This window comes from Branchiostoma belcheri, unplaced genomic scaffold (assembly GCF_001625305.1).
Source record: "Branchiostoma belcheri isolate BF01 breed outbred unplaced genomic scaffold, Haploidv18h27 scaffold28, whole genome shotgun sequence".
Taxonomy (NCBI): Eukaryota; Metazoa; Chordata; class Leptocardii; order Amphioxiformes; family Branchiostomatidae; genus Branchiostoma; species Branchiostoma belcheri.
The window spans coordinates 1531937-1558311 of NW_017803887.1; the positions used below are offsets into that span (position 1 = coordinate 1531937).

The 26375-nt window shown below is 42.2% G+C and overlaps 6 protein-coding genes across 7 annotated transcripts in view; 2 read left to right on the plus strand and 4 right to left on the minus strand.

Annotated features, from left to right (window-relative positions):
- The first annotated feature begins 66 nt into the window (after positions 1–66).
- LOC109472630 (kelch-like protein 21) lies at positions 67–3966 on the plus strand. 2 transcript variants are annotated; one of them, XM_019772454.1, is made up of 5 exons: positions 67–90; positions 395–572; positions 916–1266; positions 1753–2957; positions 3728–3966. In XM_019772454.1, exons 2-5 carry the CDS (start codon positions 410–412, stop codon positions 3914–3916), a joined length of 1908 nt encoding a protein of 635 aa, XP_019628013.1. In that variant the 5' UTR covers positions 67–90; positions 395–409; the 3' UTR covers positions 3917–3966. The 2 variants fall into 2 exon arrangements, with proteins under 2 accessions (XP_019628013.1, XP_019628014.1); XM_019772455.1 differs by lacking the exon at positions 67–90 and having other exon boundaries at positions 384–572.
- Positions 3967–4368: 402 nt separating this feature from the next.
- On the minus strand, positions 4369–11914 carry LOC109472638 (propionyl-CoA carboxylase beta chain, mitochondrial-like). The gene is made up of 9 exons (XM_019772471.1): positions 11628–11914; positions 10719–10918; positions 9931–10063; positions 9108–9245; positions 8483–8631; positions 7501–7778; positions 6594–6765; positions 6086–6223; positions 4369–5435 (listed from the first exon to the last, which is right to left on the minus strand). Exons 1-9 carry the CDS (start codon positions 11872–11874, stop codon positions 5253–5255), a joined length of 1638 nt encoding a protein of 545 aa, XP_019628030.1. The 5' UTR covers positions 11875–11914; the 3' UTR covers positions 4369–5252.
- Positions 11915–13347: 1433 nt separating this feature from the next.
- Positions 13348–17377, minus strand: LOC109472697 (prostamide/prostaglandin F synthase-like). Its single transcript, XM_019772547.1, has 8 exons — positions 17022–17377; positions 16374–16445; positions 15933–16065; positions 15440–15491; positions 14894–14957; positions 14458–14533; positions 13695–13813; positions 13348–13467 (listed from the first exon to the last, which is right to left on the minus strand). Exons 1-8 carry the CDS (start codon positions 17082–17084, stop codon positions 13441–13443), a joined length of 606 nt encoding a protein of 201 aa, XP_019628106.1. The 5' UTR covers positions 17085–17377; the 3' UTR covers positions 13348–13440.
- A 250-nt stretch (positions 17378–17627) lies between these two features.
- Positions 17628–19074, minus strand: LOC109472665. Its single transcript, XM_019772504.1, has one exon. The coding sequence runs from the start codon at positions 18853–18855 to the stop codon at positions 17809–17811; it is 1047 nt and encodes a 348-aa protein (XP_019628063.1). The 5' UTR covers positions 18856–19074; the 3' UTR covers positions 17628–17808.
- Positions 19075–20481: 1407 nt separating this feature from the next.
- On the minus strand, positions 20482–22816 carry LOC109472544. The gene is made up of 3 exons (XM_019772328.1): positions 22615–22816; positions 21743–22400; positions 20482–20607 (listed from the first exon to the last, which is right to left on the minus strand). The coding sequence occupies exons 1-3, from the start codon at positions 22683–22685 to the stop codon at positions 20482–20484; spliced, it is 855 nt and encodes a 284-aa protein (XP_019627887.1). The 5' UTR covers positions 22686–22816.
- Positions 22817–24949: 2133 nt separating this feature from the next.
- Positions 24950–26375, plus strand: part of LOC109472725 (alpha-N-acetylneuraminide alpha-2,8-sialyltransferase-like) — a 6936-nt gene continuing 5510 nt past the window's right edge. The window contains exons 1-2 of the mRNA XM_019772577.1: positions 24950–25167; positions 25800–26012. Coding sequence (XP_019628136.1) covers positions 24992–25167; positions 25800–26012 — 389 coding nt within the window. The 5' untranslated portion in view covers positions 24950–24991. The remainder of the gene's footprint in view (positions 25168–25799; positions 26013–26375) is intronic.

Genomic DNA, 26375 nt, shown 5'->3' on the forward strand with positions numbered 1-26375 from the left:
CTAGTCAAGTGCTAGTTGATTGTCAGTGCCTTTCTGGACTACAATCTACTTTCTTCGTGAGTTTTTCAGCTCAGCACAACAACGCTTAGGGTAAGACCTCGTTTATCATGACTAATTCAGGAAATGCGATATTTGAATGCGTGGTACGAAACATAAAGAAAGCAAGCCAGCTATAGGTCTGTCTGTGTCACTTTGGCTCAGATTTCATAACATTAACAACGACCTCTACCGTTGACTTACGGATGTGCAGTTATAACTAGTACTAGTATATCATGATGTGCGTAATACGAATACATTGCAACTGGCACTAGCTACTTGATGAAATATCATGATTTATCTCAGTTTACGATGACTGCTTTAAATTTGTACGTTTCAACGGATAGTCTATTTCCAGGCTCGTTAGGCTACCATGGGTGACACAGAGAGCACGATGATGTCTGAGGACCAGGCTACGGCCAACTACGTGGAGAGGTCAATGGCGGTCGTGGAAAAACCGCGGGAAAAGTTCACGTACAATGTCAAAGGTCACCTGCAGTTGGACGATACCGGCCATCCCATCAGAATATTAAATGGTAAGAGCTATCTATCCATCCATGTATTTATTATGTTTACTGAAAAAATGTTTTTGCTCTGTTTCCTCTTCTTCATCTTTTCCATAAGGTCAATAACATGAACCAGACCGTCTGTCACCATGGTAAGTATTGTTGGGTTACATCATGTTGCAATTTTATAGCAGGAGGGATTTAGACTCCTGTCTGACCATATATATGAATGTATTTGAGTAAGAATTAACAGAGCAGACACATGCGAAGGTAAACATCTTTAAAGTCCAACAACAGCCTATTGCCTGCCACTGTGGGACACTGTACTTTGATCGAATATAAACCAATGATATGTCATTTTTCGCGATCCCAGGTTTACGAAGATTCCGGGAAGAAGGAAAGTTCACGGACAGTATCCGGTCTCTCCTGGAATTCGCCCTGGCAGAGGCCGAAGAAGACCTGCCCATGTACGACGAGGACGACGACGACGTCACCTTGCGTGCGCTCAACAAATGTCGCCTGAACAGAAAATTCGTGGACCTCGCCATCCTGACACAGAACAGGATGTTTGCGTTTCCATGCCATCGCGCCGTCCTGGCCTCGTCCAGTCCCTACTTCCACTGCCTATTGGACGGAGGCTACCAGGAAACGGACCAATCAGAGATCGTCATAGGTGACCTGTCGTCAGGTGTACTGATGAAGATGATTGAGTATGCATACACAGGTACGTAAATTAGCAACATAGTCGAGTAGCCTCGTGGCTAGGGTACCAGACATTCTTGACCAGACGTCGTTTTTGTGTCCTTGGGAAGGGCTCTTAACACGACTTTCGACCCAGTAGTAAAATGGGTACCTGACTTCTGTTGGGAAGGAAAGAGAGGGATGCACCTCGTTTTTCTAAACCGTGCCCTAGTCACAGTGACATGTCAACCCACTGCCACTATGGCTTCAAAAAGGCTATGGGACTATGCATGAAAACCAAGCAGATGTCAGGAGGAAAAGACTAGCCGAATAAAACAAGAAGCAATTTACCGCACGAAACCGCTAATAAACTATTACAACATATTTTTTCACTATTTGAAAGAGTTCGTGATACATGTATTAGGTGACCACACATCGTCATCACACTCACACCACACAACCAGCAGCTACTCCCATCTTGTTCCCGGACCAGATTTAAAAAAAAAAATTCTTGTTACCTTTCACACAGGTAAACTCGTGGTGAACAGGTACAACGCCCAGACGATGTTTGAAGCCGGTTTGATCCTGCAGTACCCGACCGTCCAAGAAGCCTGTTGCGAGTTCATGTCCAACCAGCTGGAACCAGAAAACGCTGTCGGGATTCTGCAGTTTGCGATGAAGTTCGTGTGCGAAGACCTGAGGACGAAAGCTTTCGACTACATCGTTGAAAACCTGTACTTCGTCTCTCAGAGTAAAGAGTTCGGGTTTTTGAGCAGGGAGACCATTTTAGACTTGATCAGAAGTGACAAACAATTCTTTTCACCGGAGTGTCTGTACGAAGCGGCCATAACGTGGATCAAGTTTGGAACGGAAAGCAGAAAGAAATTCTTAAAGGACTTTTTAGAGAGCATTAATCTTTCGCATATTAAGAGAGGATTCTTCGAGACGGTGGTAGAAAAGGATCCGATCGTCTCCAAGTCTCCATCCGAATGTTATCAAATAATATACGACGCAAAACAAAGTATGGAGAAACGGGAAGACAGTAGGACTTGCAGAGAAGCTATTGTGATTTTCGGGGGTTCCAACAATGGGGTGTTCGTTCCGGAGGTTGACTTGTACGATCCGCGGCTGAGTTCTTGGGACGGGCTGCCCAGTCTTCCTAAACGCGCGGAGGGAGTTCGCCACGCCCTGGCAGAGCTGAACAACGATCTGTACGTTGTGGTGACTGGTGTGGACACCCCTGCGGAACTGTGGCGCTTCACGATCCACGCGAACGCTTGGAAGCGCCTCCCGAACCCCAGCATTCACGGCGACGGCTGCGCCGGGGTGTGTTCCACCGACGGCTGCTTGTACCTCATCGGGGACAGCACGACAGTCGATGACGTCAAAAACGGAGAACGGTACAACCCTGACACAAACCGCTGGGATCTAGTCCCACCCGCCGCCAAGACCCTCCGTAAATCCAGCGTCGTGGTGTGCAAGGGTAAGATCTACGTCTTTGGTTACCATGGCGATGACAGTGACGTCATAGAGGTTCAGACGTTCGACCCGATGATTGGACAGTGGGAAGTGGTGAACGTTACGGAACACGTGGGGAGGAACAGGCAGTTCCAGGCCGCGGCAATGGACGGCCTCATTTACCTGAGCTCCATGGCGACCAAGCAGAAGGACGTGTACGACCCGGAGTGGGACATGTGGACCACGCTACCCAGGGGCGACGGCGAACACATTCAGGTAAGGGGGTCACCAGCCTTTTCTGAACCGGGACGGGGGTAGAAGTAGACTTCAAGCAACCTTTGACCATTTTGACCGGGAAGGGGGGACGATGTAGACTTCAAACAACCTTTGAAACATCTCAACAGCTGGGACGATGTAGAGTTAAAAAAACAACCTTTGACACAATGCAACAGGGCGGGGCGATATAAACTTAAAACAACATTTGACCCATCCCAACTAGGGCGGGGGGGGGGGAATATAGACTTCAAACAACTTTTGACCCATTGCTGACGTCACATGCCGAAGCATTCTTGGGACAATCGTGCACGTGTCCAGTAAAAATCGACCTGTTTTTGTGACTGGAAAGGCTGTCTTAGAAAATGTAGATCGATCCTTGTTGGTAGTTTTGTGCTTGAAAATTCTTCATCAAAGTCGTGCCTAGCCAACTGCACGATGAAGAAATTTAAAACATTTACTTTTTCATCATCCGATGTATCTTTTTTCGGGGTAGTAGTAGTATATATAGAATGGTTTATTTCAAATTGAAAACTCCAGACATACACAATTTCAATTACCACCACACTGACAACAGACTCGCAGGCAGCCATACTGGCTGTCTGAATTGCTCTGAGGTCACAAAATATCATTAAAATATGGGAATTATTGTTAAAAAATTATTACATATTATTAAATATTGTTAAAATTTATAAATCGTAAAATAGTAGCCGGTACAAATCGGATGGCACCCAGGCTAGTATCTAATAGCGTTAACTTGTAATTCCTCACAGGGTGCGATCGTCATGCTGGACGGGTGTCTGTACGAGATGGGGGGTCGGGACGGGATCGGCGTGAAGTACGTCAACCCGACCATCGAGCGGTTCGACCCCAGCCGGACCACCTGGACTCAGATCGGGTTAATGAAGAACCCCCGCATCCACCCGCTCTGCGTCACCATCAAGATGCCCAGCGGCAAGTAGGCACAGTAGACACCACAATTGCGTTGGGTAGTAGAGGCCTCAAAATGGGAACGTAGTTCCTAGTTAATATCTTTGAAAATCCTTTCGTCTCTTGAAAATTTTGGTCCAGCTTGGAGATTTTTGGGCTAGAAGGAATAGGTAGGGTCTAAACGTTCCTACTTTGGTCAAATTTTGTTCATTTCATCAGTTTAGTTGAAATTGCAATTGCTCATTGAATGGGGTATGAATGGTAACAACAAAAAGTGGTTGCTGTTTGGATAAGGTGGTTGTGTAACAGAGGGTCTTAACTAGGTAAAATTAGGAAGGACTGTACACGTGGTTCGATGCATTAAAGAAATGTTTAGCTTACAGAAAAGTTACTCTTCCACTATAATCTTGTTGTTACTGACCATAGTATTTTGTAAGTTAATGTTATTGGAAGTGCATACCAATGAATACTATTAAAACAAAGATTGGAATTGAATATTGTTTTAATACATGTAACTATTTTGTTTTACAAATGAAAGTTCATTTGTGACAGTAAATAATATTACGAAGACTTAAAACCATTACATAAACATGTAATTGAAAACATCCCTATGTATATAGAGAGTTGATTGTTGTATTTTTCGATGTAGATACTTTTAGCATGGTCTCTATTTCTGTGTGTACAGTGGTTTAAGTTAGTGGTTTAAGCTATGATGATAATGAGTTAGTGGTTGAAACAATGCTGCATAGTATTTCGGTAGGAATAAAATAGAGATACGTACTTGCAGCGTCATGATTTTGCAATGATGAGGTCACTATGGAAACCGCAAAAATAATACCCGATTTAAATACAGGCAAAAACCTGACGGAACAAAAACTGCGTATGCATGTTCAGATCATATTTTACATAAGGTTACATTAAGGGCTGGCATACAGTCTGAATAAGTCAAAGCATGTGGATGAAGGTTAGACATCCAGGTACAAATGTAATAAGATATGCCAAAAACAGTTACTCATTCGACAAGCAACTAGATATGATTTTCGAAATGGTCAGACGTTTCAAGTAGCATTCACTACCTTTCATCAGTGACACTGGTGAGTTGTCTAGTGAGTTGTCACTGATGGAAGGCAGTGGATGCCACCTGAAACGTCTGAATATTTACATATCATATCCAGTTGGTTGAGTAACTGCTTTTGGCATACGTCAAAGCAGGCTGATTTACACATGGAAAAAACTCGACCTATGCTGTTTTTGTACACTTGCGTGCGTACACAGTTTTCGTATCGTCATCTTTTTGCCCGGGTCTAAAACCACTGCAAACATATAAAGATTTACAGTCCTAGAATATAATAACTGATTAAATGTTCATCAGAGCGGCAGGTTGGCGTGTTTCTTCCATGGTCTGCTCTCCTTCTTGGTGGACAGAAGGTCCAAGTCTCGACAGATGCGCTGCCTCGTCACTCTCGGCTCCAGGATGTCGTCTACGAACCCGCGAATCGCCGCCGGGAAGGGGTTGGCGAACGTCTCCACGTACTCAGCCTCTTTCTTGGCCTAAAACAAAAGTGGATTTCGTCAGCGACGGTTAGACATCCAGGTAATAAGATATGCCAAAATACAATTACTCGATCAAGCAACTGGATACATGTATTAATATTATTTTGGAAAAGGTCAGACATTTCAGGTAAAATCAAATGTCTGAACGTTTCTGTAAAAGTTGATTTCAATCTAAATGAATGCCTTAAAACTGGTGCCACAAAAAGACAAGACTTTAATGTTGCCAAGCCTGCTATTAGTAAGTGGTTGTAAGTACACCTAATACAGGCATCAACCTCTAGTTAGAGTCACATTAATTATGTAAATGATAAAGTTTGTAGTTTTGTATCCACAAGATTTAATAAGAGAACAGGCTATTAGAAATTTAGAAATATTAATTCACACTAGTAGTATGTAGTGGTGTAATGTTTTTTTAGAATTCTACATACCAACAAATGGCACCAAAAATTAAATGTTAATTGTACTCAAAGTTGGCCACAGAATTCTAATGGAAAGGTACTTTAGGGCGAGTTCAAGAATTTGATTGCAGTATTCAACCTTGCATAAGGTAAATCTTACAGAACCGACTTAACTCAATCATAACAATTTATTCTCTAAGAAACTACACTACTTGCTTCTGGAACAGAGTCCACCTTTAAGGTACTAACCTGGTCCTGGTCTCCTCGGAAGATAATCGACACGGCTCCCTTGGCTCCCATCACGGCCACCTCAGCAGTGGGCCAGGCGTAGTTAATGTCTGCCTTCACGTGTTTGGAGGCCATCACATCGTACGCACCTCCATATGCCTGAAAATTCCACCATAAAATACGACTTTTACAGAAGTTATTATTGGACAAGCTCAAAGTATAGGTCTCGGCAAGTCCACTGGTAGTGTGTTCAACTCCCGCCATACTCTCAACTCCCATACAAACAGGCCACTACAGCAGGGGCTAGTATTCAACTCCCATACTCTAAAAGTGCGGAGTGTAAAGCAACAGTTGGTACTAGCTTAAAAGCTGTTGGTGTGACTATGGCCTACATGTACATGTATGTGTACTACGCTATTGCTGTGGTTGCTAATGTTGGTACATAAAATTTGACTACAATTTTTTTGGTACGATTTTTACAAGACTGATAATGAATGAAGAAACATTGCACACTAAGCAGGAAGATTACCTTCCTGGTGATGACAGTGATTTTGGGCACGGTGGCTTCAGAATACGCGTACAGCAGCTTGGCTCCGTGACGGATGATACCATTGTACTCCTGGGAGGTGCCTGGCAGGAAACCAGGGACGTCCACAAATGTGAGGAGGGGGATGTTAAAGGCATCGCAGAAACGGACAAACCTAAGGTGGCAAACAAACAAACAAACAAGATGGTCTTGTGGTTAGGGTTGTTGACTCTGAATCTGAAGATTCTGGGTTTGAATCTCTTGCAAACCCCAATGTTGTGACTTTCGGAAAGGCCCTTTAACTTACCTCTGTCTTCACTAAAGGAAGTGGAAAATGAGTACATGTATCTAGCTTCGGTCAGGGACATCCTCTCAGATGGGACGTCAAGTTGAAGGAACTGTGTTTGAGGACAGCCACTCGTTGAGCATGTTAAAGAACCCACCACACTTATCGAAAAGAGTAGGAATCCATTTCGGTGAGAGTGGATCAAACCTCACGGTCTTACGCAGCTTGTACTTACTGTGCAAAATTGGACCAGGTGTGTTATGCCTAAGGCCACAGCAAGTACTTTTTATGGATGACATCATCTCTGACAGTGGTCAACATGCCGAAAATCGGCAAAGATGTCTGTTGCCGGAACGTGGATGTCAGATAACTATGAAGAGAGCTCGAGATGACAACAATAGGCTCTGATTTAAGGCTGTGTATATGTAATGTTCCCACTGAATCAAAACCATTTGTACAATGGCTGAGTCAAAACTTTAAAATGTAGGAACCTTGTTTTTTTGGCCCGCCTTGTTTTTTTTTTCGCCCTCTCGCATTAGATTTGGAGTCTGCGGAGGATGTCATCCATAAAATTTACTTGCTGTGGCCTAAAGGTGGTTTAATGGTTATGCAAAACAAACAAACCTGGCGCCTTTGACAGAAGCGTTGATGTCCAGACAACCTGACGCCACCTTGGGTTGGTTCCCCACGATTCCGACCGTGCGCCCGTTCATTCGCGCGAAGCCCACGACGATGTTCTTGGCGTAGTTGGGCATGATCTCGAAGAAATCCTCCTCGTCAATAACGGCCTGGATCACGTCCAGCATGTTGTAGGGTTTGTGGGAGTCCAGTGGGACCAGGTGGTCCAGAACCGGACACAACCGGTCAGCCGGGTCCTCTGTGGGCCGGATTGGTGCAGGGTCCTGTCAACAAACAAACAACTTCTGGCTCTTCACACTTATATCTCATCAGCAAACCGTTTCTATCTCTTAGTCCTTCCATCTATTCCTACAACACTGTAAATATTGAAATATTATATATTTGAATGACCTCTGGCCTCCTACCATACTGAGTTATGATATGGATTGTAAGTATAAGAGATTTCTGTGATTTGTGAATTTATTGTGTTATGATGTGTGTATGTTTATGTATGTATGTATTTCATAATGTGGGGCCCGACATCAGCTTAACTGCCACTGTATTGCAGTGTTGGCAATTTAAATAAATAAATAAACAAACAAACAAGGAATTAATGATTGAGGAAAATAAATATAGTACAAAATATAAAACAAAAATCATAAATATAATACAACAACAAGAAGAAATCAGTGACTCACTGACTTGTTGTTGTATTATATTTCATTCTTGTTCAGAACAAGAATCAGAATTTGTTAATAATGTTCTATACTTTATTCAAAGACAATTTAAATTCTAAATTACAAAGGTTACTTCTGGACATTTCTGTCACTCTTCAGTGTCAATAAAATGCACAGACAGTAACAGTCAACACTTATGACATGTATACTCTTAATTGTATGTTTGATAATATGTTTGAAGATAAGTAAATAAAATATCATAATCTACCAATTTAACCATGGAGGTACATTGTATGTCTGTATTAACTCACCCTGTTACTGAGGGGGAGAAAGTTGTAGAACTCCCGCAGTCGTAGCAGAGCGTCAATGTCATTCTCAAATGCTCGATGGGCGACGCCTGACAGCGTGGTGTGTGTCTTCGCTCCTCCCAGTTCCTCCTGAGTCACTTCCTCACGAGTCACTGTTTGAATCAATCAATCAATCAATCAATCAATCAATCAACCAATCAATCAATCAATCGAAACGCTCAACATTCTCATTCTCAGTTGCTGATGTAATATACATTATTGTAGTCTGTGCTATCTAAACTGTCTGGCTCTTCAGAGAATTATTGAAACAAGTGTTTAGAATCCTTCCTTCCATGGCCTCCTTACGGTAAAGTTGCAATCACACAGAGATCGTACGTTGTAAGCACGTACAACTCACTTACCACTTGCGCAACGTATGATGCATGCAACCGCTCACGGCCAGACTTGGCGTGCAGACCACACTCTTACACTTTGCGCAACCGTGCGAGTGACGTGTGAGTGACGTGCATCGACGCCACTCCTTCCCCACGTTTTCAGAAAACGTGGCAGACATAGCCTCCCAAAAAACGTACGGACAAAAAGCATGTACGGCGGGTTGTGACTGAGGCTAAGTTATGCTATGACCTACCAGACTTGACCACATCGGGGCCTGTGATGAAGAGGTAGGACGTGTCCTTGACCATGAAGGTGAAGTCTGTCAGTGCCGGGGAGTAGACTGCTCCTCCTGCACACGGACCCATGATGAGGGAAATCTGCGGCACCACACCTAATAACCAATCAGAATCAAGTTACACACCTGGTTACCAACCAGGAGCAAGGTATATGCTTAGCAACCAATGACCATAAAGTTATGATAATAAGCAACCAATCAGAATCAAGTTACACTCCTGGTGACCAATCAAAAACACCATCATATGGCAACCAATCAGAATCTACCGGTAGTTACAAGCCTAGAAACCAATCAGGATGAAGTTTACCTGGCAACCAATCAATTTACACCCTTAGTAACCAATCAGGATCAATCTAGACAGCTGGTAACCAAAAGTCAAGTTACATACATTGTACCTGATTTGTAATCAAAATCTAGTATCACAACTATCAACCAATCAGAATCAATCTACGCACAAGGTAAAGAAATCATGGCCCAGTTATGACACAATGCATACTTATGGAGTGAGAATTACTATGTAGTACATAGTAATTCTCACTCCATAAGTATGCATTGTGTCATAACTGGGCCATGATTTCTTTACCTTGTGCGTAGATTGATTCTGATTGGTTGATATGTAGCTTGTGGTATGAAACTTAAAAAATAGATAGATAAACAGATCACAACTAGCACAGGTTAATGTACCCTGTCTTTTTACAACTATTTTGATGCCCCTGAATAAACAAATAAAAGAATGAAGGTCTGAACTTTTCAGTTTCATCTTCTTGTGTAAATGACCTACCTGAAGCCTCCACGTTGCGCTGGAAGATGTCAGCATATCCAGCTAATGACTCCACCCCCTCCTGGATACGGGCACCGCCCGAATCATTTAGACCAATCACGGGCACTCCTGTCAGCATGGCCTGGTCCATTATCTGAAGGGGTTGGACAATAAATTTTATCAACAAATACTTAGAGACATACACTTCTTGACCAAAACATTATTGGATACTTAATTTCATTACTAGTACATATTCTTTGATATAATATTTCATTCAACTGAAGTGATTCTTGCAAAAAGTAATAATGTAATTGCAAAATCAATACAAGACGTCCCACTGCAATACCATAGAAAGCCACTAGGAGGCTCAAAATCAAACTGGTGCAGCCACCTGGAAAGAGCTCACAACATCTTTTTCTGCATGATAATTGAAATTTACCTGTTTTACAAATTTTTCCTGTAGACATCAGAAATACCTGCACAGCCCCAATTTTACCTGCACTAACCTTCATATACCCAGTACATGGACCAGTGCAGGTTAGGTGCAGGTAGACATCAGAAATACCTGCACAGCCCCAATTTTACCTGCACTAACCTGCATATACCCAGCACATGGACCAGTGCAGGTTAGGTGCAGGTAGACATCAGAAATACCTGCACAGCCCCAATTTTACCTGCACTAACCTGCATATACCCAAGACATGGACCAGTGCAGGTTAGGTGCAGGTAGACATCAGAAATACCTGCACAGCCCCAATTTTACCCGCACTAACCTGCACATACAGGTAGTATTTCCAGCCCTACCCTACCTTGCATATCTTGCGAGCGTGTGCGCTGGACAGACTCCCCCCGAAGACGGTGAAGTCCTGACTGAAGAGGTAGACAGGTCGCCCGTGGATACGACCGTGACCGGTCACCACGCCGTCACCGGGAAACTTGTTCTCTTCCTTCTCCATCCCGAAGTCCGAGCAGCGATGTTCCGCAAACATGTCGTATTCCACGAACGTATCTAAGGCAGAGATTCATGTGAGGAGACAAACAAGTAACAGTGTTTTCTTTATTCTTTATTCAAAAACAGTGGTCAGCCTAGCAGGAGTACACAACAAATTATAGACCGCTGAATTGTGCTGACCATTACATAGTTGTACATAAGAATACAACGTAGGTACAAACAAAACATACAGATTCACGACAATGACAATATGTACAACACATAATGATGATGATGATGATTAAGATTCACTGGTTATGTAACACAAACAAGAAAATCTTTTCTTTCTCTTTCCTGCTACTTATGAAGGATACTAATAACATTACATGTAGTTGATATGATAGTATGTTATTTCTCTTTTCCTCTTCTTTTATGCTACTTGGTACAAGTTTACTGGCGGGAGAGAAAGAGGTCACGTAGAGTTCACTAGTTGTTGAGGGGGGTTGATTGATTTTTTTTTCTTGTTTTATGAGCACCAGCACCCCACCAGGCCGCATATGCCGTGCAACTGAACGTGAGGCCCCATGAGGGTGTTGTTCAGAAACTCATAGATGTAGATAGATGTAGATGAGGGGGGGGGGGGCTTTAGCACTATGTACCGAGCCCGAATATTATTTTAGCATACCAGTACTAGGAGCAGCGTGTTAAATTTCAAATTTCAATCGGTACAAAATTGCCTACTTTTGGCAGTTTGTCTTCAAATCAAAATACTGGGAAAGAAACTTACCCGGATCAACCAGTAAATCGACTCTTTCCCTGGCGGTCAGTTTGCCCTTCTTGTGCTGCGCGTCGATGCGTCTCTGCCCGCCTCCCAGCACGGCCGCCCGCCGCTTCTCCTCGATCCTGTCGTGCACCGAGGGCGACATGACGTCCGCGCTACAGTAGCGGGGACAGCCGGCCCGCAGGAGCCGCAGACAGGCGGGAGTCGTCGAAAATTTGGCGAGAGCACGAGAATACTTCACCAAGGCGGCCATCTTGGTGCTGACACTAAGGGTCAAAGGTGGCGACCTTTCACCTCCCCTGATACTTCATATGATATCGGAAGAGGCGTCCGATACTATAGCCGTCAGTAGTATGTCATCTAAACGTAATCTCCAAGCAGATCTGTCGGTGGCAAAGTCGTAACCAATGGGCAACATAGTATGCAATAGGAAAGAGAGTATCACATAGGAAAGGCACTCTCCATCGATGGCCTATCGAATATTGGGCCTGGGCCGGCTGTCAGAAACTAGGTCACATCTTACCAAGCAAGCTATAGGGACACTAGATCAGTTTGAAGGTCAGTGGGGCTTCATTTCTAACATGTTTGTAACCAGGTGGAATTACCTATATTTTAGCTGATGAGTCCAGTTTTGGAGAGGACAAAAGAGACTTGACAGATCGTAAGGCCATGTTGATTTGATTATATTGATGACATCCTCTGGGAATCCCAAAACTGATGCGAGCGTGCAACCTTAAAAAAAAATTGCTTTCATTATGAATTCTATGTGGTTATGAAGGTAATGCACAAATAAAAACACAGAGTTCGGTATGGCAAATGATAGAGTCTTCATTTTCATTTCTTTGCATTATTCTTCCTTTTCTTTGGCAAACTATGACATATGTATCATTTTCCAATATTTTTACTGTACGGTATATATTTGTTCATTTGGCAGCTGCTTTCTGCAATTTACAGAATGATCGAATTTTTTTTCTGTTATAGGACAAAAATTCATTCAATGACCTAATAGGTAAAATTGGTGTCAGAGGCTAAGTGTACATGTATGAAGGAACGCAAGATACAGTTAGAGGTATTATATTAAAGATGATCATATTTATTGTTGTCTTTAGTATAGTGCAGGTACATATATTTAAATATCATAATATCATAAGAACATATGAACATAATATCATAAGAACATAATATCATAAGAACATAATATCATAAGAACATATGAACAAGTGTACCTCACCGGATTAGTATAATCTGGAGGCATGATGATGATGATGATGATATGGCTAAAGGAAAGATTTCCAAATTTCAAGCTAATATCACTTGGTAAGCCTAGCAAATTAGAACTTGTACAAAGTTGCACATTTTATTTGTAAGCAATAAGGTTTTAAAACCTCCTTGATTCGTTCTTTAGCCTAATTTTTGTCATGATGTACAAAATTAATGTATTGTTGCAGTAATGACTTCCCTGAAGGAAAACATATTGTTTTTGCACTTTTTTGTCTTCTTCTCCAAACAAATTAGGACAATGACCTGGACCAGACAGTTGTTATCAACTGATACTACCCTGGTATAGCATCTGAGTACACCCTGTTGTGTTGGATTTATACATTATGTAGCAATGGCGGGACAGATGTGTTTGAGTAAGTACAATGTTTTGTACAAATATCGAGGTATAGTTTGTTAGGTTGTGAATGTTATGCATATGCTTTGTAAATGTTGTCTTTCTAGCTGATTTTTTGTATGAAATTCTGAATATGACATATGTCAGGTTTTTGAGTGACCATCAGTGTCAGAGGGCTTCTCTAGTAGCCAATCGGGCTCTTCTTCACATAGTGCACATGGTGTCATCACACTGGATGGAAAAGGGAGAAAAATATATTGTTAACAAAACAGGTTGAGAAATACAAAATAGTTGGTCTTTTGGTTAAATATACATGTATCGTAACATGCACATACAAGCACACACACACACACAAACACACCTTAGGCTAGGCTGTGTGCTGGCCTGCACACAATGTTACACACACATGAACACATGCACGCAGAAACATGTTCACATGATTGAGACAACATCCCTACCTTTGGCTGTGCACTGGCCTGTACCTTCCCCTCCAGTCCCAGTAACTTCAGCACCTCCTGTAGTTCTACATGGTCGCCTGGAGAGTCCTGCACAAAGTTCAACAAGACCTTCTCTCCTCCTAGGTACAACATCATATGTTATCAGTTAGGCCACAGTAGTGATGCATACCTAAACCCAATTTTAGGTTCAGGTCCGGATTCAAGTCCAGAGGTTTAGGTTCAGTTCCGGACTTGTAAGTCCGGACCTAAACCCATGGCAAATACAAAATTGCATGTTGGCAACCTTGCAATATGTTGTCTGGGTGAAACTTTGGCCACATAACATGGAGGCCTGTACTTGACGATGCCCGATGGCAATGTTTTCTTCATTTTGCAGCAAAGATTTTGGAATCTACGGAAGTGAATATTAAAAAGAAAAGGGGTATGTGAAATGGTCTTTTATGATCATAAGTCCGGACTCGGTTCTTGACTTTTAGGTTTTTTTGGACTTGAACCTAAACATTCTTACAAGTCCGGATCCAAGTCCAGTGAACCAGTATGCATCACTAGGCCACAGCAATGTACATTTTATGGATGACATCCTACGGAGACTCCAAATCTAATGCGATAGGGCGGCAAAAAGGCAGGCCAAGAAAACAATATCAATTTTTTCTACGTTTTCAAATTTTGACATCATTATAACCTTGTTAAACAAGAAATGATATCTACATTGTGCTAAATTTACTGCCAACTATTACAACATCAATTTGTCACTGAAACCCACCTGCACTGACTATAAGAGTACCTCCTGCTTGCAACAGGTCACCCTTGAAGTTCCCAGGAATTCCTTCTGATTTTGCCTGGATCGAGAAACAAGTGATTGCTTTTTAAAGACAAGATGTCATGAACATTATTGATGAAAAATTTTCTTCCAGGTCAACTGTTTACATTCTATTTCTTTGAAATATCTGGGAAAGGGACTGTGTTAGCTTTTAATGAAGTCATCTGAATTTACATGTAAAATACATTTTAAATTACAATGTATAGATACATGTATATTAGGACAGAGTCACACTCAAAAATAAATATTTACTTTGAGCAACATATATATAGTTGCATGTCTTGATTTCAGCTTACAACTTGCTTGCCAATGTAAGTATCACCAATGAAGCTCTATTGACCACAATTGATCAGGGCTGAGGACAGAACAGCAGTCCTACCTTACTGATGACTTCGCGAGACTTTTTCGACGCTGCAGCAGGAATGACATTGAGTGCATTGTATCTGGAAAAAAACATGAGGGTACAACAGATAAATGTCTTAGATGGTTTTACTGACTCGTCAAGTTACCACACATACTGTCTCAGGTTAACTTAGTAAATACAATCTGTTGACTGTCACCTTACGTGGCAGTTAACAGTAAAATGATAATTTGAGAGGTTAAAAAAGTAATTACATGACCCTATGTTCTGACAGTTCTATCCATTTCTAGATAACCCTAACCCTATATCAGATGATGTAGACTAGACACATAGGGCACAGTCAGTGTGTTGTAAAACACTTGTAAGAAACAGGAGGAGCCAGTAAAAACCCTTCTGGTCCCGGGCTGGGGTTCGAACCCACGACCTCCCGAGCACCTTGAGCTTCATAACCAGACGCTCTAACTGCTCGGCCGAAAAGGTGCAGACCCTTCAGCCGGGTCAGTTGGTAGCGCCTATAAACCTCCCACTGTTACACACTTACTTCATGGCATTGAAATTACTCACCTTCTGTACCCGAGGTCTTTGTAACACTGCTTGGTCTCATCTACATATAGATCTGCCAGAAAGCAAAAAAGAATCCATAAATGCTCTAATCATTAATGATAATGAAATCGACTTTACTACATGCAGGTAATTGAATTATGCTTATAGTATCACATCAAAACTTCTTGATACACTGTTGAAAAATGCACACACGGCTCACATATACATAATCTTATTGGCAAAGACAAAAATGGTTCAAAATAAACAAACGGACAAATTCAGACTTTTCTTCTGCAGATTATTTGTATGTGAACTTGTCTTAAAATTGTATATTCATGTTGCCACATTATATGTACTATATTTTAATTAATAATGACTTGCTGCATTTTATCGTTGAATTTGAGACTGTTTCATGTCGAATTTTACTTTTTAGACTGTAAAATCACAACACAATTCAGGAGTTTCTCCTGCCATGTTGTTTTTATCAAATTAAGTTCAAAGTTAAACAACGCACCTCCAGCGAAGAATTTCCCCTGCACAAATTCCTCCACCCCCACATCTTCAGGTCCGACCCCTGCCAAGGTCACGCCTGCTGCGTCCAGCTGAGGTTTGAGTTTGCTGAGCTCCGAGGCCGTCCAGCGGCAAACCTAGTGTCGTTTTTATAATTTTTAAAAAATCTTAATAAATGGCAGATATTGAAAACAAAGTACATACCAGAAATATTCATAATGTTTTGTAAATGTTCAACTGTATGTTCAAATAATTTAGGCACGCAACATCAGCATTATGTGCTACCATGGAGGTAGAAAAATGAGACTCTCTTTTACCTCCATGGTGCTACCGACTGCGCCACACGACCCCACAGGCTAAAGGAAATAAGGAGAATGGGAAATAATGATGAAATACGTATTAACGACTGATAGCGTATAAACGTATACAACAGTAAATGACTGACCTGGCAACCAAACCTCCGCAGGAACAACAGGACACACGCTTGACTTTCCCATACCGACCCCAGAGGAACTGTCTGGAAATAACAACAATTTTGAAGCTTTGTTTACAAAACAAACAGTGGACAGCAACATAATTTCATAAACTCAACTACAAAACAGAAAAACAAAATGAAATCGTTCTAATTAAAACGAAACAATAACGAGTATATACAAGGTGGAGATAATTGATTACCATAAGTTAGATAACTAAGCTTATGTAGATTGGTTTATTATTGTTGCTTCACAACAAACATTTACAGTCTCGCAGTGTAAGTAGTAACTCGCACTGAATTGAACTGGTAAACATTAATATAACAGGTAGTGACATAATAACATATTATATATATTAAGCTTCATTTGAAGTCCGAGCCCAATGGCTATTATGGATCATGTAGAATCAAGAGAGGGAAGTATCTTACATTTGCTAGCAAATGTCTGAACCTTTCAAATTACTTACATTGTAACTGTTATATACAACTTCGTAAGACGATATGATCTCTGTATAACACAGCAATTCTTAGACATCTACAGTCTATTTTTTTCTCAACCCCCTCCCCTACCCCGCCCATAAAATGGAACAGTCTATTAAACAGGTGTGTTTTGCACGTTACCTGTCCTGTCTTCACGTCTTTAACCAGGTTCACTGCGATCTTCTTCACAATCTCAGCGCTCATCTTTCTCAAGATAGAAGGAACTGTCCAGGATAAAGCCAAGACGTCGTCTGGGAAGGTCTCCGGACTGTCTTGTGACTATGCGTCTTGAAAAACTGAGGTTATGCAATATTTCAGCAGTTGTGTAACATTTTTGGACGGAAAGTAGCAGCTGGTTCGCCGACAGCAAGTTGCTTAGCTTTTACTTAGAGTAAAACGAGTCGCGCATTCCAATACCGACATGACCATGCGTGGCTGACACCTGGCGACTTTTTGTTAAAGTGCAGTAACCCTTACTCTTTTCCCAACCCACCGTGCTTCTCCTGCAGTCTCCTCGCGCTAATGTTAGACAAATCAGGTCCTTTCTCTCATGACCCCCTCATCTCATTGACCTAATTTCCATCGAACTTAAATGAATCCAAATAATAATAAATATACCCCAGCACCATTGTACAGAGTATACAGCTACACGATTCAGACAGTTTATTTATTTTATTTATTTATTTAAATTGCCAACAATACAATGCAATACAGTGGAAGCCCTGGCAGCTGAGCTGATGTCGGGCCTCACATTATGAAATACATATCTACTTACATAATCATACACACATCATAACACAATAAAGTAACGAATCACAGAAATTTCTCATACCCTACAATCCATAACCTAGGCTAATGACAGTATACACAAAAAAGTAACAATATAACTCAGTAACAATATAACTCAGACAGTTTGTGTATGATTTAGTCAGTAGTCAAAGTTTAAGCTCTGCATAAGATTTCTGTGAAGAATCTTCTGACGATGCCTTCCCCATGTATAGGCAGCTGTCAACGTGGTACCGAACAGTACCAGCGAAACACCAATAAATGTCACCCGACTGGGAAACTCCGATTGAACAATGTAGTCCAACGCCACTGCAAGAGGTATTGTGAACATCTTGATGGTGACGGTAATCCAAGCCTTTTCCGTTTTTAGTGCGAGTTTTGTTGCAAACGATGCTCCGCAAACACACAGACACAGTCCGATTACGTACCCCATCGTCTGTTGAGACATCGCCCAAAGTGGTGTCTCGAACAGGTACGTAAGCCCAAGCAGCACCACTGCTCCTAACAGGTTGGAGTAGAGAGTCACGGTTAGAACGGAGACCCCCTGTACACCGATGAGAGACCGCGCCATCACCGTGTGTGGACCCTTGCTGAAAGCTGTTGCCAGCGGCAGGAGAATGGATGCCGCCAAATGCAGCACAGGGGAAGTGTTCTCCATAATCATCCCAGTCGCGACAACTATCACCCCAGCTGAACTAAGAACGATTCCGAAACAGTCCACCATGTCCAGAAGTTCCTCGAGAAAAACAAATCCTATACAGGCCGTGACGAAGGGTGTCGATCCATTCATGATACCGAAGGCGATCCCAGGAACAGCGAAGACGAAGGACAAGAACTTCAAGACGGAAACTAGATTGTCTGTGATTGCGGACAGCGTCAACAGTTTAGTTTGTCTCGAGTTTTCGGTGGTCAGTTTTGGTCTCAAGAGGGGCAGGGCGACGAGGGCAACAAGGAGTTGCGCAAGTTTGATGAGGAAGATCAGCTGCAGTGAAGGCACGCCTGCTTGGCGACTCAAGACCAGAAACTGTGCCGCGGAGGCGGAGAGCATGGCCTGCAGTAGAGCGTACAGCACACCAGCACCGGATGTCATACAAGTTTCCATCAACCTGGTTCCTTGTCGATCCGTAGCCTCCTCGTTTTGCATTGCCGTCGCCATGTCTTTGGTTCCTTCGTCGTACTTTTTATCCATGATTTATGATACTTAATAAGTATTGAAAAAGACGGCTGCAACTGACAGTAGGGACATCGTTTGCATGTATATAAGATATACGCACACATTGGTTTATTCCTTGGGGGTATGTTGGCTCTACAGCCGAGGAGCCGGTTTCTGTAATTGTCTTAACTGCGATCGACGCCCTTGTTTGTGAGTTTTTTTTTACTTTGGTATGTTTAGTAAATATATTAGTAATTTAGTAAAAATAATTTTATACTTTCTGTACAATAAATCTTTTTTTTAAGTACATCAGTGTTTTGCTTGTTCACGTCGTCGTCCTTAGAATAATTTTAAATTTAGAATAAAGTAAATAAATAATGGTCATCAGTTAGGACCAAAAGGAAAGATGGTATCCAGGCCTGGTATCCCGTCTTACGTGCGTGATTGGTGTTGTTGGAGTGTTCAGGCAGTTTGTGTCTTTGGGGAATAGCCTTCCCCCGCCCAGTGAAACAGGCTGAACCGGTAGGAGTGTTACGCTAATAACAGATGGTATGCTTCAGGGGATTTGATTTGCCCCAACACGAGGTTCGTGGTAGGGCTAATCAATCTTCCATCGTAAAATACACACCGGGAAACCTATTTGAGGTGGGCGGGAAAGAGCTCATACGGCCTCGAGGAAATCCCGACCCTACCGCGTAAAACTGGATACCAGGCTAAAGGAAATAAGGAGAATAAATAAATGAAATATTAACGACTGATAGCGTATAAACATATACAACAGTAAATGACTGACCTGGCAACCAAACCTCCGCAGGAACAACAGGACGACACGCTTGAATTTCCCATACTGACCCCAGCGGAACTGTCTGGAAATAAAAAGAAGCTTTATTGACAAAACAGCTGCAGTGTACAGCAAAGGTCAACTACAAAATAGAAAACCAAAATAAAATTTCACTAATTGAAACTTAACACGAAACGAGTATATACGAGGTGGAGATAATTGATTACCATAAGTTAGATAACTAAGCTTCACTGAAAATATATACAACTTCGTAAGACTGAATGAATGAATGAATGAATCTTTATTCAACTTGCAATTGCAGACATTACAATTGCCTGAATTGTGTTGAATTTACACAGTACAAAATATTAAAATACTAAGTATTAAAAGCATTAAATATTATTTACATTAAAATACGTTTGTCATAAAATGTTCTGGAATCATTTATACTGGTCGGAGTTGATGCATATATATACATGTAAAATAACTACATAAATACATTGCGACATACTGTCGTGGTAAGTCAGTACAGAAATACATAGTGTCGTCGGATCAATGGGCTAATCCCTGATTTAGGAGATGTGTCAAGTAGGGAATGGGAGAATTTTTGTATCTGGTCGTCCGGCATAATGGAATGTCCAGTTTCTGAGAACTACGTGTTGAACGTCCTGATGTGTGTTCTCTAGAAGGGGGAAGCCAGTCTCTGAAGTCAGGTCGGAGTAGTGACTTGGCGAACTTGGTGCAGATATGGGTCCGACGGTCAGCAAGGGTGGTAAGCTCTAATGTGGAAAGAGCAGAAGTGTAGTCGGTGTATTGAGTTCCGAGAATGATCCTGCACGCTCTTCTTTGAATCCTTTCAAGTTTTGCTGTCTGGACGTTGTTCAGGGATGAGTGCCACGCCACGGTGCGGCGTACTCGAGCGCGGGTCTCACGTACAAGGTGTACACTGCCTTGAGGTCTGGGACAGACACATCAAACCGTTTCAGGCGACGAAGTAGGTACAGCTTCTTGTTAGCCGGAGGTGAGGTACAACCAGTCAGAGTGCTTGCCTTGGTAGCAGACTCTTTGACGCCGATCAGAGATAAAACTACAAATCCACGGTATCAGAGCTGGACGTACTCCGAAGTCTAACATCTGTCAAGATAGAAGGAACTGTTCAGGATAAAGTCAAGACGTCGTCTGGGAAGGTCTCCGGACTGTCTTGTGACTATGCGTCTTGAAAAACTGAGGTTATGCAATATATCAGCAGCTGTGTAACATTTCTGGACGGAAAATAGCAGCTGGTTCGCCGACAGCAAGTTGCTTAGCTTTTACTTCGAGTAAAACGAGTCGCGCATTCCAATGCCGACATGACCATACGTGGCTGACACCTGGCGACTTTTTCTTAAAGTGCAGTAACCCTTACTCTTTTCCCAACCCACCGTGCTTCTCCTGCAGTCTCCTCGGGCTAATGTTAGACACATCAGGTCCTTTCTCTCATGACCCCCTCATCTCATTGACCTAGTTTCCATCGAACTTAAATGAATCCAAATAATAATAAATATACCCCAGCACCATTGTACAGAGTATACAACTACACGATTCAGACAGTTTATTTATTTTATTTATTTATTTAAATTGCCAACAATACAATGCAATACAGTGGAAGCCCTGGCAGCTGAGCTGATGTCGGGCCTCACATTATGAAATACATATCTACTTACATAATCATACACACATCATAACACAATAAAGTAACGAATCACAGAAATTTCTCATACCCTACAATCCATAACATAGGCTAATGACAGTATACACAAAAAAGTAACAATATAACTCAGTAACAATATAACTCAGACAGTTTGTGTATGATTTAGTCAGTAGTCAAAGTTTAAGCTCTGCATAAGATTTCTGTGAAGAATCTTCTGACGATGCCTTCCCCATGTATAGGCAGCTGTCAACGTGGTACCGAACAGTACCAGCGAAACACCAATAAATGTCACCCGACTGGGAAATTCCGATTGAACAATGTAGTCCAATGCCACTGCAATGGGTATTGTGAACATCTTGATGGTGACGGTAATCCAAGCCTTTTCCGTTTTTAGTGCGAGTTTTGTTGCAAACGATGCTCCGCAGACACACAGACACAGTCCGATTACGTACCCCATCGTCTGTTGAGACATCGCCCAAAAGTGGTGTCTCGAACAGGTACGTAAGCCCAAGCAGCACCACTGCTCCTAACAGGTTGGAGTAGAGAGTCACGGTTAGAACGGAGACCCCCTGTACACCGATGAGAGACCGCGCCATAACCGTGTGTGGACCCTTGCTGAAAGCTGTTGCCAGCGGCAGGAGAATGGATGCCGCCAAATGCAGCACCGGGGAAGTGTTCTCCATAATCATTCCAGTCGCGACAACTATCACCCCAGCTGAACTAAGAACGATTCCGAAACAGTCCACCATGTCCAGAATTTCCTCGAGAAAAACAAATCCTATACAGGCAGTAACGAAGGGTGTCGATCCATTCATGATACCGAAGGCGATCCCAGGAACAGCGAAGACGAAGGACAAGAACTTCAAGACGGAAACTAGATTGTCTGTGATTGCGGACAGCGACAACAGTAGAGTTTGTCTCCAGTCTTCAGTGGTCAGTTTTGGTCTCAAGAGGGGCAGGGCGACGAGGACAACAAGGAGTTGCGCAAGTTTGATGAGGAAGATCAGCTGCAGTGAAGGCACGCCTGCTTGGCGACTCAAGACCAGAAACTGTGCCGCGGAGGCGGAGAGCATGGCCTGCAGTAGAGCGTACAGCACACCAGCACCGGATGTCATACAAGTTTCCATCAACCTGGTTCCTTCTCGATCCGTAGCCTCCTCGTTTTGCATTGCCGTCGCCATGTCTTTGGTTTCTTCGTCGTCCTTTTTATCGATGGATTATTTCTGATCTACTGTCGTACTGAGAACTAGAACAGACAACCTCTTGCGAGCTGACGTGGCATTTAAGTATGACGTGATGACATATCAGCTAGTAGTGAACGGATGTCATACAAGTTTCCATCAACCTGGTTCCTTGTCGATCCGTAGCCTTCTCGTTTTGCATTGCCGTCGCCATGTCTTTGGTTACTGTCGTCGTCTCTTCATCCGTGATTTATGATAAATAATAAGTATTGAGGAAGACGGCTGCAACTGACAGCAGGGACATCATCTGCATGTATATAAGATTTACGCACACATTGGTTTATTCCTTGGGGGTATGTTGGCTCTACAGCCGAGGAGCCGGTTTCTGTATTGTCTTAACTGCGATCGACGCCCTTGTTTGTGAGGTTTTTTTTACTTTCTTTATTGGTATGTTTAAGCACTGCATAATTTAGTAAAAATAATTGTATACTTTCTGTACAATAAATCTTTTTCTTGAAGTACATCAGTGTTTTGCTTGTCCACGTGTGTACTGTACGTTGTGTGCATGTTGTAGTTAAGAAATGAAGCGTGATTGCGATCGTACCGAAACGAGCTTAGGGCAAGAGGAACGGGGGTCGCGGAAGTGATCAAAAAGTTGCGATGATGAAATTTTATCGTTGGAGTTGTGACTCCTAAATTCGCTATGACTAAGTGACAGTTATCAAATCAAGACTTACAGTATTTCGTGTACCTACAAAAGAGAAAAGAGTGTAAAGAAAGAATATATTTCCATAGTTTGAAACTTCCCTCGTTAAGTAGGGCATGGCAAATTGTTTCTCTGTGTGTGTGGCGGTGTTAGCCCCGGGCTAGTGCTATTCAACGCCAAACAAAAGAAAATGATGGACCTTATAAAATGCATAAGAAGACGTCAAAAATAATCCGACGCGTAGTCCCCTGCTTGGAGAGGATTCTGCGACTAACAGACGAAAGGTAAACCTTTCAATTATAAGTATCTGTATATATGGCAATCTTTTGAGCTGGAAGGGTGCCTGCTGCTCTCCAAGCAGAGGTTGGTGGGTGGATTGTGACCTTTTTGATATGCCCCGTTTTTTTTGGTAGGGGTAGCGACAAAAAAATGGCATATTAAAAAGGTCACAATCTTCCCCACCAACCTCTGCTTGGACAGTACATGCTACTACGTGGCAATGGGGGATTACTGCTATAGTTGGCAGGAAGGATTAATCTGAAGAAAGACCAGGTAGCCTTTGATTGGTGGTTTGGAAAGGAAGTGTATTTCTTGAAAAGTGAGGTTATGCGCGGTAACAAGGGATTTAGCCAGCTGTACTTTAGTGATAGCTATGGAAGTAGGTTGTCCTTGTATTCTGACGACTTGTATCCGCCTGCGCACTACTTTGGATGCACGATGCAGGTTCGCTATGGTATGCACGGTAAAAGGACTTGCTTTTTGGTGATACGATACTTCACTGTGCCCGGAGGCGACGTTGTTTGGCAGCATTGTTAGAGGTAGTTTATCAGGGTGTAGAAGGGACAGTATCAAAGGTTAAGACTTATATATCTGTACTTCCGTAAGGCCACAGCAAGTAAAGTTTATGGATGACATCCTCCGCAGACTCCATGTATAATGCGATAGGGCGAAAAAAAACAAGGCGACCCAAAAAAACATGATTCCTACATTTTAAAATTTTGACACCATAAACCTGATCAAACAAGAAATGATACCCACATTGTTTTCGGTAGCGCTAGTGTATGTATCTGTACATGTGTGTCTGTAAACATAGCATTAACTCGAGAAGGCTTAGAGGGATTGTCTTGATATTTGGTATGAAGATAGGTCTCGATGAGACCTAGAAATGATTAGATTCTGGGTCCTCTGTCGGCTTGGTATGGTACTGCAGCGGATATCTCATGATCTGGGCATGGTAGGGTCTTGACTCTTGTGCTTGGGACGAAGTGAAGTAGGTAAGTAAGTTTCGCCCCCTAGAATCTTGTTCTGGAACTGCAATAGCTTCTGTGTTGAGAAATATGTGTAGAAGGATAGCTTAAGTGGTATAATTCAATGACAATAATGCCAATAGGGATCTAATTTGTTTTCTAATGAGGTACACATATATACAATTCACACGCGCGTCGACCGCTCTGTGTTAGAACAAACGTCCTTGGCCTACGTGTAACGTTAGATACCTTAAAATCAGAGCAAAAATCGTCTCTTTGTAATGTCTACAAAAGACCGGGACATAGAACTGACGTCAGAGGTAACACTGTTTACCTGTAAGTAGTATTCTTTTAGAGTAAAACACACAGGGTTTTTATCCAACTACACAATACTAAGCTTGCCACATCACAAGGTATGAATAGTAAGAGACTTCAGTGCTGGCCGAGTCCTATGTTACGTCCCATAGTAGAAGTCCCGACTGGTTGGTGAGCTGTTGTGAGAATTTGCTGTCCATTTTCAGATTTTCCAGCCGTTTTTCTGGAACGTGTATTGCCTGGAGTGTTGAGATGGGACGTCCGGCGGTGTCTGTGGTGTCTGGCTGCCTCGCCGTCAGTATTTTCATGACCCTGGGACAGATTTGGAGGATAGGTCTGCTGTCGGATGGTCAGTTCGGATGGCAGACTGTGACGACACCTCCGCCTGCGACCGGCAAACAACAACTTGTACTGTCTGCTGCTGGAAGGTACTTTTTGTGTCTTTATAATTTCATTCCACTTATGTTCCCAGTTTCATACACACACACACACACACACACACACACACACACACACACACACACACACACACACACACACACTACACACACACACACACACACACACACACACACACACTCACACACACACACACACACACACACACCGTGACACACACACCGTGACACACACAGAACAAATTAATTACATTGACGTAAAATATATAGCGTAAAACCTGTGTTCAGTACAATTAAGACTGAATACAATTATATATACTCCTCTTTTTGAATAGATCTAACATACCCTTTTGTGTGTTTTTGACAATTGTAGACTCGTTGTTGCACGATTTTAAAACTAATAATTCAAGAAATACTGTATTTGGTTAGTATAAAATTAATCCCGCCGAATGGTCACATATGTATATACTGTGCAGATATATCACGATTGAAGTCTGTAAATTGTTAAGATAATTGCTTCAAAGACGGTCAGAACTATTTTTTAATTTACATGATCGGAGTCTATTGACAAAGACTCTTATTGGGACCTCTACCGGTAGAATCGCCAACTCTACAGATCAGAGTCTGTATATATCTATTATTTTTCTCATTTTACCCCATAGATTTACCCAGAGTCGTGCGGTGCTAAACAGTACTTACGATTCCAACACTAAGACGTTTTACGGTAGCGCCGGTGCGGTGGTGAACAACAGCGACATTATGAAGTTGTACAGTAACTCCCGAGTCCTGCACCCTCCAGCGACAATACTACAACTACTGAATAACATCCAGGCAGTCAGGTGGATGTTTAACGACAGTGCTATTCATAATCTCAGGTAGAATAACCTTACTAAGGCCGCACCAATTTAATTTGTTGGTTCTCGGATTTTTTCAGAAAAATATGAAGCGACAGGGCGAAAAAAAATAAAAACAGGTCTAGGCATCCTATTATAGGCTTAAATGCTACAAAATGAGCCATGAAGTCAACACAAAAGGCTGGGTTAAAATTCAAACATTGAATTTTTGAACTTTTAATCAAACCACTGCAATGATAGATGGGAAAACTGTAACAACTAGGAAGAAAAGGACTTTCCTCAACTGTTGGGGGGCAAAACATAAGCATTTTTCAGTTGATTCAGGACCAGAATCAATTTTTTTTTTTTGCAAATCAGAAAAAAACGAAGAGGCGAATCCGAGAA